This window comes from Gopherus flavomarginatus, chromosome 5, assembly GCF_025201925.1.
Source record: "Gopherus flavomarginatus isolate rGopFla2 chromosome 5, rGopFla2.mat.asm, whole genome shotgun sequence".
Lineage (NCBI taxonomy): Eukaryota > Metazoa > Chordata > Testudines > Testudinidae > Gopherus > Gopherus flavomarginatus.
Window position 1 is genome coordinate 21108107 of NC_066621.1, and position 13801 is coordinate 21121907.

The following is a 13801-nucleotide window of genomic DNA, read 5'->3' on the forward strand; positions in this document are numbered from 1 at the left end:
GCAAGGATCTGAAACCATTTCTTTCCCATACTACTATATGCTCTTGGTAACTAAAAATATTGCAATGCAATAAACATGTTTCTGAAAACCTCATTAGTAGATTTCACTGAGGTTGATAAATCAGTATGAAAGCTGGGATTAGATCCCAGGGGCCTGGGCTCCTTGTCTTTCCATAAAGAAGGGATGCTGGAATTTTCAGAGGAGCCTAAGGGAGTACCTTCTAAGATGTCTATCTTCAGTAGGTAAATCAAACCTGTGCGTAAAATAGTTTTGGGTTTTGCTATTTTTATTGTTTTTCCAGAACAAGGTGATTAATCAAAGAGCCCAAATCCCATGTCCTCATCAGACTCCTCAGATTCTTCCTTCTTCTCTTCCTCTTTTTTCTCTTCTGCAAGTCAAAGAAAGTGTAAATTAATATTTGAAAGTCCAGTAGCTCCAGCTGAGACAGAAGCCTGGATCACCCTTGTGTATGTTAATTTAGTGTTTGACTAAGGAATACTGTGTGTATGTACACTGAGACAAATGTAGTATGTATGAATTTAAACAATCCTTTCCCTTCCCGCCACTTGCAGGCAATAAAACTTACGCTTTAAGGCAATAAAAGTTATGCTCCAGGAAAAGAAATTTTGGGCAGGCAGGCCCTCATTTTTAAGGTTTATTTTGTGCAAACTGGGGGAGACTTTCAAAAGTGCCAAATGACATAGGTGCAAAAATTGAACTGATATTTAATGGGATATCTGAGCCTCTCACCCATGTATCTTTTGAAAATACAATCCTCAGTCACCAAAGTGTTATGCTAAAATGAACAGTCACTCCTGTAAAATGTTTCCCAATCTAATCTTGGTTTAAAAGTTTGCACTGTGTACATTAAATTTTTTTTTTTTTTAAAGAGCAGTTCTACATTTAAACCAAGAGCAGCAGCTCCTACAATTAGGAATGCTATGAAGGCTCATGCTTCAGGTCAGATTCTTCATGGATTTTCTGTTTATTGATAATAAGAGAGCCTCTTTCAAGAGAGAAGCATTCTCAGTCTCACACAGAACCCAGGAACTCCCTTCCCTCAAAAACAAGACCTACCTGCAGGTGCGCCTTCACCAGCAGCCGGAGATGCAGCAGCAGCTGGAGCAAGAGCACTGCCTGCTGGAACACAGGCTAACTTGGAGAGGCCTATGACACGAGAGACTTGTAAATAAAACACACACACATGGCCTCATTCTAAGAACCCTCAACATTAAGCAGAATGTGTTGTACCTAGGTAACCTCTTTCATCTTAGGATATCCCATGTAAGGACAACATTTCAGATACTGGGCACAAGTGCATGCTTGTAGCAAGACAGCACTGTATGGGAAAGCACTTGAGACAAATGAAATGATTTTTAACCTTTGTCTCACGTGTTTAGTAGACATGTGGAGGCAACCACTTTGAAATGTACACACAGATACATGCTGCCCAGACAGAACATTCACAAGCAGCTGCAATAGATGTATTATGCAATAAACAAATCGCATGGTACAAAATGGCCATTTTGAAGTTTAGTTATTTCAAATCACTTTTGCTCACATGGGATGGAAGTTACTTATAAGTGAACACTAATCTCGGAAGTGTCTGATTTGTGCTGGGAAATTATTTGGTGTGCAGAATGAGAATTGGGCTGAAAACTGGTTCACCAAAATGAAACTGGGTCTTCAGCTCTGCAATTAAATTTATTCCAATGCTCAAGGCCACAGTTTCTGAATTTAGAGTGTGGCTCTGAATTTTACAAGTCAAACTGCACAGGAATAAAATATCCGCAGGCAGTGAAGACATGAATTTTAATCTTTCTGAAAGTCATCACTTGACAGTAAAATCAATGGTCTTTATAATGCAGCACAGAACCAATTCTGAAAGGAATATAATGAAGTTAACACTCAGCACTTAAAACTTGTCTTCAAACTTTACAAACACTGATTAATTAAGCCTCCTATTGCTTCCCCGCTCTCTGAGATGGGGATAACACATTCAGAAAGATTAGGTGACTTGCTACAGAAGCAATATCACAGGATTTCCTGAATCTAAATCTCTGCTCAATTTAGTACAGATCTTGACGGCAACTTTGTTTTCATAACAGCAGGAAAAATTAACTGAAAGATTGCTACTGTATTCTATTGGGGTAGATATATAAATCTGATACTCCATTGCGGATCTGTAATTTAACAGAAGTGAACAGTGATTCAAAATTAGGCTGATTACATCATAATACTAATCAAACATGCTCTAGTTACATTCTTGTGGTTTCCCACAGTCACAAGGGAAGTGCTTTTCCATTTGAAGGGATAAAATAAAGAAATATCCAATTTCCACTTCAAATAAAGGGAAGTCAGAGTTGATTTTAAGCCTTTGTATAGAAGGCTCTTCTTCTGACTTAGGGTATGTCTACATCTACAATTTTGCAGCGCTGGTTGTTACAGCTGTATTGGGCCAGCGCTGCAGAGTGGCCACACTTACAGCAACCAGCGCTGCAAGTGGTGTTAGATGTGGCCACACTGCAGCGCTGTTGGGCGGCTTCAAGGGGGGTTCGGGGAACGCGAGAGCAAACCGGGGAAGGAGACCAGCTTCGCCGCGGTTTGCTCTCGCGTTCCCCGAACCCCCCTGCAAACCGCAGGGAAGGAGATCTGCTTGCTTGGGGGTTCGGGGAACGCGAGAGCAAACCGGGGAAGGAGACCAGCTTGATTACCAGAGGCTTCCTCAGGTATGCTGCGATACCTGCTTATTCCACGGAGGTCAAGAAAAGCGCTGGTAAGCGTCTACACTCGATTACCAGCGCTGGATCCTCTACACCCGAGACAAAACGGGAGTACGGCCAGTGCTGCAAACAGGGAGTTGCAGCGCTGGTGATGCCCTGAAGATGTGTACACCTCCTAAGTTGCAGCGCTGTAACCCCCTCACCAGCGCTGCAACTTTGTGATGTAGACAAGCCCTATGTGAAAGAATCTATACACCCGTATACAATAAAAAGCAGCTGTTGGGACAAACACCTACTGTATTTTAATAAGTTTGTAACAGACAACCTGCCTGGAGACACTTCTCTGCAAATCAATATTTTAGCTGGTGTTTGCTCCAGTAAAGAAAACATGAAACCCAACATTTCTCTTTTAGATAAATCCACAGAAATGCAAATGGATCGATCGGTCTACTTCTGTCTTGCAACAACTGTGTTCTTAAAATCTGATAAGTTTTTACCTGAATTGACAACATCATCAACATCTTTGCCACCCAGTTCACTGATGACCTTTATTATGAGAGAGAAAAAAAAAGAGGTTAAAGATAAATCCTGGAATTTTGGGTGTTCAACATGGTTAGTAGTTTCTTGACACTGGCAATTCCCCAATGTACCCATTACCACAAAAGGATGCATAACAGCACAATTAAACAGAGCATTAAGGAGTTAAAGGGACAAAGAGTAGCTTAGAGACTAAAAATAGGTTTTTGGAGAACGTTTACAAGATCAACTACTAACAGCAATATTAGCATAAAATTTAAGTAAATTCTGAACAGACCACTTGTCAGGATAAAAACCATTACCCTGCAGTATCTGCAACCCAAACATTGCAGTATAGAATAAGGTTAGTGCAGGGGTCAGCAACGTTTCAGAAGTGCTGTGCCGAGTCTTCATTTATTCACTCTAATTTAAGGTTTCACGTGCCGGTAATACACTAACGTTTTTAGAAGGTCTCTTTCTATAAGTCTATAATATATAACTGAACTATTGTTGCATGTAAAGTAAATAAGGTTTCTAAAATGTTTAATAAGCTTCATTTAAAATTAAATTAAAATGCAGAGCCCTCGGATGGGTGGCCAGGACCCGGGCAGTGTGAGTGCCGCTAAAAATCAGCTCGCGTGCCGCCTTCGGCACCCGTGCCATAGGTTGCCTACCCCTGGGTTAGTGCATTAGAAAGGGAAGGAGGTAAGTGACACTGACATTGACCAGTGCTAAAAGTAACTACATAGCATAAACAGCAAAGAACAAACCAGATTTGAAATTTTAGACACATGCAGGTAGGGAAGTGGTTTAACCCCCTCACCCCCCCAAAAAAAACCCAACAGACTTCTAGTATAACACTTTCTTTAAACAGAAACTATAAACTACATGTCCAAAAACTTTAGGAGTAATAACTAAGTTTAGTAACAAGCCACTGCATATTCATTTGTTCAACATGCTTTCATCTTATGGTGGAATATCAGGCATCACTTAACTCATCAAGGCTTTTAACATTTTAACACTAAAAAGGCTGATCCGAAGTCTTAAAAGTTAAATTATTCCTTTGTTTAAAATTTCTCATAGCACAGAATTGCTTAAAGCTATTTGGGAACACAACAGTTTGGGGAGGTAGGACACTGGACTATGAGTTATGAGACTCTGGGTTCTATCCGGCTCTGCCACTGAACTATTCTGTAACCTTGCACAAGGTTGTTCCCTCCTATTTTTTGTCCACCTACTCCACTTTTCTCAGAGCAGCACCTACCTGGTATAGCACCTATTGCAATGAGGACTCAATTTCAGCTGGAGCCTCTAGGCACCATAAATAATAAATTAACTGAACAGCCCATATCACCCATATACATGGATGGAGTCTCATGCTGATGTTGACGTATAAGAACTCAGCAAATACTACAGGTGAACACGTAAATGTGAGGTCAGATCAATGCAAGACTCGCAAACACGGTTACACTTGGAACAGACAAGATTGTCCCGGATGATTGCAGACTGCTATATACTTGCTTTGAGTTGTTCATGTTTTTCACATAAGGTGTTAATGTGCCTTGCTTCAACGTGATTAAGAGCCACATGACAAACCTGCTGCCACCTTGCTCTGACACAGGCTGTTGTTTTCCAGTTGCCATACCCACATAGTACAGCTAAGAAAGGTTACATCACATACAGATCTTCATCTATGAACAGACGTTTTATATATAAAGTGTGTGTGTTTCTCTCTTTACCCATACGCCCTCCCCACTCTTCCTCCCTTCAGGGGTAGGCATCAATAGGACAGTCAATTACTGAAGAAAATCAGGAATAGTATTTCAGTACAGTGTTTTCCCAGCAGTAATTAATAATACAGTTCATACTATGAATCAGTAGTTGACAATCAATATTAAAGCTTTTAGAGCAGGCAAAAGGTGAAACTCATAGGAGAGAACATTTGCAGATGGGTTTATGTACTCAGTTACTGACAGAGATTATATATAGTGACAAAAGTACATTGGGAAGAAAAAAAACAGTTGTCAGAGATTCTTCTGGATTTCCTCCCAGACCACAAGTCTCAAAAATTTCATAGTGCATAGTTTCCTGCTGATATCCGGATACAATGAGTATCTTTGCCTTGGCTAAGTCCAAATGCCTACAAGCATTCAGAAGTCACGGATACCATCTTCACAGGACTCTCTGTCTCCAGCAGTCTGGGAAGGTAAAGGCCTAAACTTTGCTCCCTTCTACAGCAGCACTTTGCACTCAAGTGCCACAATTTTTATTCCTCTGGCCAAGATTCCTCTGAGATTTGAACCCACCACCTCCATCACTGCAAGCGGGAGCTGTGGGGGTCTGGACTCAATGACTCAGGAGGTCTCTTGTTTGCACTAAACACCAGTGAACTTCCAACTGACAAGTTGTAAGAACTCTTAGGCTTTTCCAAAGCTATACAGACCAAGAAAGAAGTTTAACAAGCCTGTTTATTAAACTACAAGGGCATTATATTCTGTATGGTACTGGAGTGTAAGATGACTGCTTCAAATATTCTCTCAGAAGTGTGTTCCTGTAACAACTTCAAAAGGTGAGAGAGAGACTAATGCAAAGAAACCAACCTTGTTGACACGTTCGTCATCTGCATCGATACCAACGCTGTTGAGGATCTTCTTGATGTTCTTGGCTGTAGGGTTGTTGTTGCCACCCAGGACAGCAAGCAGGTAAGCGGCCACGTAACGCATTCTGAAACAGACGCCCACAGGAAAGAATTCAAGTTAATGTCTTGGATATAAAAGTGTTGCCTTAAAGAGCTCCAATGTCAGGATATAAGAACCTATGGTACATAGAACAGAATATAAACAATCTCATCTAAGCATTCAATGACTATCACTGAACTACAAATCCAGAGGGAAGAAACTGCTGGAGGAAAGGGCAACAGCTACAGACACCTCCTTGGAGCTCACAAACTTTAGCAGGCAAAGTTTTATACTAGGAGGGCTTTCCCGGAATAGTTACACCAGCAAAACCTTCTAGTGTGGATGCAGTTGTGTAAGTACTTTTATACTAAGTATAACTTAGGGCCTGTATAACTTAAAGTGCTACAGTGGCACAGCTGATAATGTGCCACTGTAGCACTTCAGCATAGATACTACCTACGAGAATGGGAGGGATTCTCCCATCTCTGTAAGTAATCTGCTTCCCTGAGAGGTGGTAACTAGGTTGACACTATGCACAGAGATTGGGGGGGGGGGGGTAAACTATGCTGCTCAATGGATTTTAATCTGAACTATGTATCTAGTGTACACCAGGCCATAGGCTGGTTCACGGAAGCAACATACAAGGTACCAGTATAAGCAGAGTTGGGCTACCATCTACACTGGGGTGCTTTACAGGTATGGAATACTCGTATACTGTACTGGCCAAGCGCTCCTAATGTGGACATGGCCATCCCGGCAAAGCTGCACTTCGAACTGCTATGGTAAAAGCGCAGTTTTGTAAGTATAGTTCCACCTGCATTACAGACTTCAGCCAGCAGAAGTATGTCAGTCAAGGATCACACCCCCGACCAACACAGCTGTGCCGGCATCAGTATGTAGTGCAGATGTTTCTATACTGGCAAAACTACATCTACACTACAGGGCTTGTTGACATAGCTATGTTGGTTAAAAAAATAAAATAAATCACACCCCAAACTGACATAGCTCTGCCAGGTTAAGTGAAGACAAGACCTTAGCATGGAAGCAATTTCTCTCTCAGCTCCAAAACAAAAGAGCTTCAACTACGTCACCAGTCTAGCTATGGGGATAGGGCCATCTAAATTGATGATGATGAAGAGCAAACCCTTTTTAGGAAAGCTCAAAATCACAAAAATAGTAGGGTTGAAATTACTTCTCATGATCAAAATAAGGCCTAGGATCTACATAATTCAGAAGAATACGGGACTTCTCCTAAATCCCAACAAGTGTTAATGTTAGGGTAGGTCAACTTTTCAGCATTTATTACTTTGGGGGACAGGGGTGCATGTGAGAGAAAGAGAGGCCAGGGAGGAGTTCAGTGTCATACAGAATTGGGTAAACCTGCCTTGAACTAAGGCCTAAAGTTGATGCCAAACAAGCCATTTTAGGGGCTGGAAAGCAATACTTTAATTGCTCCCCCTGGAAAACAGAAGATCGCTGACACCTTAAATATAAGAAGGGTAAATCATTACCCAGCATCTAATAGGTGTTTCTGGAAATTAGCCCTTTCCACATCTTCCATAATGAGTAAACAAATCAGTACATTTAGTGTTTTAGACCAATGTTTCTCAACCTTTTTGACACCAGGGAGTGACTTGCTGCCTTCCTAAACTATGTCAGGGAGATCTGAGGGACCGGTCATTGAGAAACAGCATTCAAGAATTTACACGTGTCTTAAACAGCATCAAACACAATTGCTGGTGCTTAATCATTTTCTCTCAATAGACCACCTACCACATTTTGTTTTCATGTCTGCCTCCCACTGCAGTTTTGACTAGGAGCCATAATTCTAATTCTAATTCTGAAACAGACATTTTGCAGCTGCTCCCTGAAGAGTCAGGAACAGTACCAATTGATGGGCTAGAACTGCATTTAAAGCAATGGTGCAGTTTGGAAATCAACCTGTTTTCTCATGGAGTTGTAAACTTTTTCTGCACTAAAAGCCTGCAATGGCACACTAATTCAAACCTATCTGCCTGAACTAATTGCAAAAAAGTTAGCGTTACGGGAAAGCGTGCTTGCTGCACTGTGACAGAAAAGTGTATTTTTCTATTAAGCTGAACATCTAGCTCAAGCATGCGAGCTGATTTTCAGTGGCACTCATACTGCTCAGGTCCTGGCCACCGGTCCAGGGGGCTCTGCATTTTAATTTAATTTTAAATGAAGTTCTTTAAAATTTTAAAAACCTTATTTACTTTACACACAACAATAGTTTAGTTATATATTAGCCGTATAGAAAGACACCTAAAAACTTTAAAATATATTACTGGCATGCGAAACCTTAAATTAGAGTGAATAAATGAAGACTCGGCACACAACTTCTGAAAGGTTGCTGACCCCTGATCTAGCTGCTCACTTAATTCCTACACTGTGATAACAACTCTCAATATAAATATTGAGAAGAACAGTATTTTCACCTTCACTACAAAACATGCTGATTTCCAAAAGGTGCCAGTAGAACCCAATGATTCAAGTGCCACTCCAGGCCTGCCCAAAGAAAACTGTATAAGCATAATGGTGAAGCAGGAAGCAAAAGTTAAAGGCTGACCCTACTCCCTCCAGACCCCCTGTATTATAGAACCAGGTGCAAGCTTAGGTCAGTGAACGAGCACTCAAGAGATCCACCACTGAGGGTGCTCATTGAGGGGCAGGCCCCAGTCATTTGAGGGGCAGGAGATCCCCAGAGCTCTCAGTGGGGGGAGGGGTCCAGTCATAGGGGATGTCCTGGAGCTCTTAGTGCGGGGAGGGGGGCAGGGCTCTTAGTAGGGGGTGGCACCAGTCACTGACGGGAGGGGGGTGGTCCGGGGCTCTCAGTGGAGGGAAGGGACCAGTCACTGCGGGCAGGTTTCTCGGGGGGGGGCAGTCACCGGCAGGGGGGTCAGGGGCTCTCAGTGGGGGGAAGGGACCAGTCACTGGGGGCAGGGCTCTCGGGGGAGGGGGGGGCAGTCACCGGCAGGGGGGTCCAGGGCTCTCAGTGGGGGGAAGGGACCAGTCACTGGGGCAGGGCTTTGGTGGGGGGGACAATCACTGGCGGGGGGTCCGGGGCTCTCAGTGGGGGGAAGGGACCAGTCACTGGGGCAGGGCTTTGGTGGGGGGGACAATCACTGGCGGGGGGTCCGGGGCTCTCAGTGGGGGGAAGGGACTGGTCACTGGGGCAGGGATCTCGGAGGGGGGCAGTCACTGGCAGGGGGGTCCGAGGTTCTCAGTGGGGGGAAGGGACCAGTCACTGGGGCAGGGCTCTCGGGGGGGGGCAGTCACTGGCGGAGGGGTCCGAGGCTCTTAGTGGGGGGAAGGGGCCGGTCACTAGGGGCAGGGCTCTCGGGGGGGGGCAGTCACTGGCAGGGGGGTCCAAGGCTCTTAGTGGGGGGCAGGGCTCTCGGGGGGGTCCGGGGCTCTCAGTGGGGGGAAGGGGCCGGTCACTAGGGGCAGGGCTCTTGGGGGAGGGGCAGTCACTGGCAGGGAGTCCGAGGCCCTTAGTGGGGGGCAGGGCTCTCGGGGGGGTCCGAGGCTCTTAGTGGGGGGAAGGGGCCGGTCACTAGGGGCAGGGCTCTCGGAGGGGGCAGTCACTGGCAGGGGGTCCGAGGCTCTTAGTGGGGGGCAGGGCTCTCGGGGGGTCCGGGGCTCTCAGTGGGGGGAAGGGGCCGGTCACTGGGGGCAGGGCTCTCGGGGGGGGGGCAGTCACAGGCGGGGGGGGGGTCCGGGGCTCTCAGTGGGGGGAAGGGACCAGTCACTGGAGCAGGGCTCTCGGGGGGGGGGCGGGGCAGTCACCGGCAGGGGGGTCCGGGGCTCTCAGTGGGGGGAAGGGGCCGGTCACTGGGGCAGGGCTCTTGGGGGGGTCCGGGGCTCTCAGTGGGGCGAAGGGGCCGGTCACTGGGGGCAGGGCTCTCGGGGGGGGGGCAGTCACTGGCAGGGGGTCCGAGGCTCTTAGTGGGGGGCAGGGCTCTCGGGGGGGGTCCGAGGCTCTTAGTGGGGGGAAGGGGCCGGTCACTGGGGGCAGGGCTCTCGGGGGGGGGCAGTCACTGGTGGGGGGGTCCGGGGCTCTCAGTGGGGGGAAGGGGCCGGTCACTGGGGGCAGGGCTCTCGGGGGGGGCACTCACTGGCGGGGGGGTCCGGGGCTCTCAGTGGGGGGAAGGGGCCGGTCACTGGGGGCAGGGCTCTCGGGGGGGGGGCAGTCACTGGCGGGGGGGGTCCGGGGCTCTCAGTGGGGGGAAGGGGCCGGTCACTGGGGGCAGGGCTCTCGGGGGGGGGCAGTCACTGGCGGGGGGGTCCGGGGCGCTTAGTGGGGGGAAGGGGCCGGTCACTGGGGGCAGGGCTCTCGGGGGGGGCAGTCACTGGTGGAGGGGTCCGGGGCTCTCAGTAGGGGGAAGGGACCAGTCACTGGGGGCAGGGCTCTCGGGGGGGGGGGGGGCAGTCACTAGCAGAGGGGTCCGAGGCTCTTAGTGGGGGGAAGGGGCCGGTCACTGGGGGCAGGGCTCTCGGGGGGGGCAGTCACTGGTGGGGGGGTCCGGGGCTCTCAGTGGGAGGAAGGGGCCGGTCACTGGGGGCAGGGCTCTCGGGGGGGGCCAGTCACTGGCGGGGGGTCCGGGGCTCTCAGTGGGGGAAGGGGCCAGTCACTGGGGCAGGGCTGTCAGGGGGGTCCGGGGCTCTCAGTGGGGGAAGGGGCCGGTCACTGGGGGCAGGGCTCTCGGGGGGAGGGGCCAGTCACTGGGGCAGGGCTCTTGGGGGGGTCCGGGGCTCTCAGTGGGGCGAAGGGGCCGGTCACTGGGGGCAGGGCTCTCGGGGGGGTCCGGGGCTCTCAGTGGGGGAAGGGGCCAGTCACTGGGGCAGGGCTCTTGGGGGGGTCCGGGGCTCTCAGTGGGGGGAAGGGACCAGTCACTGGGGGCAGGGCTCTCGGGGGAGGGGGGGGCAGTCACCGGCAGGGGGGTCCGGGGCTCTCAGTGAGGGGAAGGGACCAGTCACTGGGGCAGGGCTTTGGTGGGGGGGACAATCACTGGCGGGGGGTCCGGGGCTCTCAGTGGGGGGAAGGGACCAGTCACTGGGGCAGGGCTTTGGTGGGGGGGGACAATCACTGGCGGGGGGTCCGGGGCTCTCAGTGGGGGGAAGGGACCAGTCACTGGGGCAGGGATCTCGGAGGGGGGCAGTCACTGGCAGGGGGGTCCGAGGTTCTCAGTGGGGGGAAGGGACCAGTCACTGGGGCAGGGCTCTCGGGGGGGGGGGGGGTCACTGGCGGAGGGGTCCGAGGCTCTTAGTGGGGGGAAGGGGCCGGTCACTAGGGGCAGGGCTCTCGGGGGGGGGGGCAGTCACTGGCAGGGGGGTCCAAGGCTCTTAGTGGGGGGCAGGGCTCTCGGGGGGGTCCGGGGCTCTCAGTGGGGGGAAGGGGCCGGTCACTAGGGGCAGGGCTCTTGGGGGAGGGGCAGTCACTGGCAGGGAGTCCGAGGCCCTTAGTGGGGGGCAGGGCTCTCGGGGGGGTCCGAGGCTCTTAGTGGGGGGAAGGGGCCGGTCACTAGGGGCAGGGCTCTCGGAGGGGGCAGTCACTGGCAGGGGGTCCGAGGCTCTTAGTGGGGGGCAGGGCTCTCGGGGGAAAGGGACCAGTCACTGGGGCAGGGCTCTCGGGGGGGGGCAGTCACCGGCAGGGGGGTCCGGGGCTCTCAGTGGGGGGAAGGGGCCGGTCACTGGGGCAGGGCTCTTGGGGGGGTCCGGGGCTCTCAGTGGGGCGAAGGGGCCGGTCACTGGGGGCAGGGCTCTCGGGGGGGGGGCAGTCACTGGCAGGGGGTCCGAGGCTCTTAGTGGGGGGCAGGGCTCTCGGGGGGGTCCGAGGCTCTTAGTGGGGGGAAGGGGCCGGTCACTGGGGGCAGGGCTCTCGGGGGGGGGGCAGTCACTGGTGGGGGGGGTCCGGGGCTCTCAGTGGGGGGAAGGGGCCGGTCACTGGGGGCAGGGCTCTCGGGGGGGGCAGTCACTGGCGGGGGGGTCCGGGGCTCTCAGTGGGGGGAAGGGGCCGGTCACTGGGGGCAGGGCTCTCGGGGGGGGCAGTCACTGGCGGGGGGGTCCGGGGCGCTTAGTGGGGCAAAGGGGCCAGTCACTGGGGCAGGGCTCTCGGGGGGGTCCGGGGCTCTCAGTGGGGCGAAGGGGCCGGTCACTGGGGCAGGGCTCTCGGGGGGGTCCGAGGCTCTCAGTGGGGCGAAGGGGCCGGTCACTGGGGGCAGGGCTCTCGGGGGGGTCCGGGGCTCTCAGTGGGGCGAAGGGGCCGGTCACTGGGGGCAGGGCTCTCGGGGGGGTCCGGGGCTCTCAGTGGGGGAAGGGGCCGGTCACTGGGGCAGGGCTCTCGGTGGGGGAAGGGGCCGGTCACTGGGGGCAGGGCTCTCGGGGGGGTCCGGGGCTCTCAGTGGGGGAAGGGGCCGGTCACTGGGGGCAGGGCTCTCGTGGGGGGGGCAGTCACTGGCGGGGGTGTCCGGGGCTCTCAGTGGGGGAAGGGGCCGGTCACTGGGGGCGGGGATCTCGGGGGGGTCCGGGGCTCTCAGTGGGGGAAGGGGCCGGTCACTGGGGGCAGGGCTCTCGGGGGGGGGCAGTCACTGGGGGGGGTGTCCGGGGCTCTCAGTGGGGGAAGGGGCCGGTCACTGGGGCAGGGCTCTCGGGGGGGGGTCCGGGGCTCTCAGTGGGGGAAGGGGCCGGTCACTGGGGGCAGGGCTCTCGGGGGGGGTCCGGGGCTCTCAGTGGGGGAAGGGGCCGGTCACTGGGGGCAGGGGTCTCGGGCGGGTCCGGGGCTCTCAGTGGGGGAAGGGGCCGGTCACTGGGGGCAGGGCTCTCGGGGGGGGTCCGGGGCTCTCAGTGGGGGAAGGGGCCGGTCACTGGGGGCAGGGCTCTCGGGGGGTCCGGGGCTCTCAGTGGGGGAAGGGGCCGGTCACTGGGGCCGGGGCTCTCAGTGTGGGAAGGGGGGGCTCGGAGCGGCCCGCACTCACTTTAAGTCCGTAACAGACCCGAAACGATGTGCACGCTCTGCCCGCGCTCCGAGAAGGAGGTGACGATTGGCCTGTCGAGCCGCGCGGCCCCTGCACACAGGCGGGACGGGTCAAAGGGCGCGGGGTCAAAGGTCACATCTTCTCTTTTCGCTCCCTCGGCTATTTCTTTGTCTGCGCGCCACACGCCGCTACCGTACCCATCAAACTATCATTTAAATAAACGTGAAAACAAGACACATAATTTATGTTTCATTAGTCCCGCCTTCCAACGGCTCTAGCTCTGCGCATGCGTACAGAGAACCGGGCAATGGGCGCCTGGCCCGCCATGTTGGAAAGGGGGAAAGAGAGCAGGAGCCCCGCCCCTCCTTCTCTAGCACCTGGGCGGGGCCAGCGAGGCTAGTATTCTACCTGGCATAGCGGGTTGTGGACCGTGGAGCAGCCTATGCCTGGCAACTACCCGTCTAAGCTGCACTCTATCAGCCCATCGGTCATTATATCAAGATATGGACCATCTAAGAGCTCTAGCCCAGCCACCACAGCATTCTGCCTGGAGGCTGACATGTAGATAGGGACCACTGAATGGCTCAGGCTCACTGAGGGCTAATTGAATCTCCATCCTAATATACCCACAGGGCATTACACCTCTATACAGACTCTATAACAGTGAGTTATCTGGTGTTGCAGATAAACAACACTTTGAAAGCCTCGTCCTAAAAAGTGACTGAGACCAGCCTACGTAACATTCTTGCTTTATCCTGAGAGAAGACCCAGTCTTGCAAGGGATGAGCACCCTAAAACAAGACAACCCTGACACTAAGCACCCCCAAACACCCTGCAGGATCAGACTTGGAGAGAAGGAGAGACGTTTTCTTCCCAGGAGCAATTACCC

At 52.3% G+C, this 13801-nt stretch overlaps 1 protein-coding gene across 2 annotated transcripts; it reads right to left on the reverse strand.

The window, feature by feature from the left end:
* Window positions 1–265: 265 nt before the first annotated feature.
* On the reverse strand, window positions 266–13161 carry LOC127052641 (60S acidic ribosomal protein P2-like). 2 transcript variants are annotated; one of them, XM_050956522.1, is made up of 5 exons: window positions 12913–13161; window positions 5840–5963; window positions 3221–3269; window positions 1078–1167; window positions 266–388 (listed from the first exon to the last, which is right to left on the reverse strand). In XM_050956522.1, exons 2-5 carry the CDS (start codon window positions 5960–5962, stop codon window positions 312–314), a joined length of 339 nt encoding a protein of 112 aa, XP_050812479.1. In that variant the 5' UTR covers window position 5963; window positions 12913–13161; the 3' UTR covers window positions 266–311. The 2 variants fall into 2 exon arrangements, with proteins under 2 accessions (XP_050812479.1, XP_050812480.1); XM_050956523.1 differs by lacking the exon at window positions 12913–13161 and adding an exon at window positions 8374–8453.
* Between the last annotated feature and the right edge of the window lie 640 nt (window positions 13162–13801).

Excerpts from the sequence above, each read along its gene's own strand:
- LOC127052641 (XM_050956522.1), bottom strand. The coding sequence starts at position 5,962 with ATGCGTTACGTGGCCGCTTACCTGCTTGCTGTCCTGGGTGGCAACAAC. Across the intron at positions 1,168-3,220 it reads TGATGATGTTGTCAATTCAG|GCCTCTCCAAGTTAGCCTGT; the intron begins GTAAAAACTTAT and ends CTCGTGTCATAG. Across the intron at positions 389-1,077 it reads TGGTGAAGGCGCACCTGCAG|AAGAGAAAAAAGAGGAAGAG; the intron begins GTAGGTCTTGTT and ends TTTGACTTGCAG.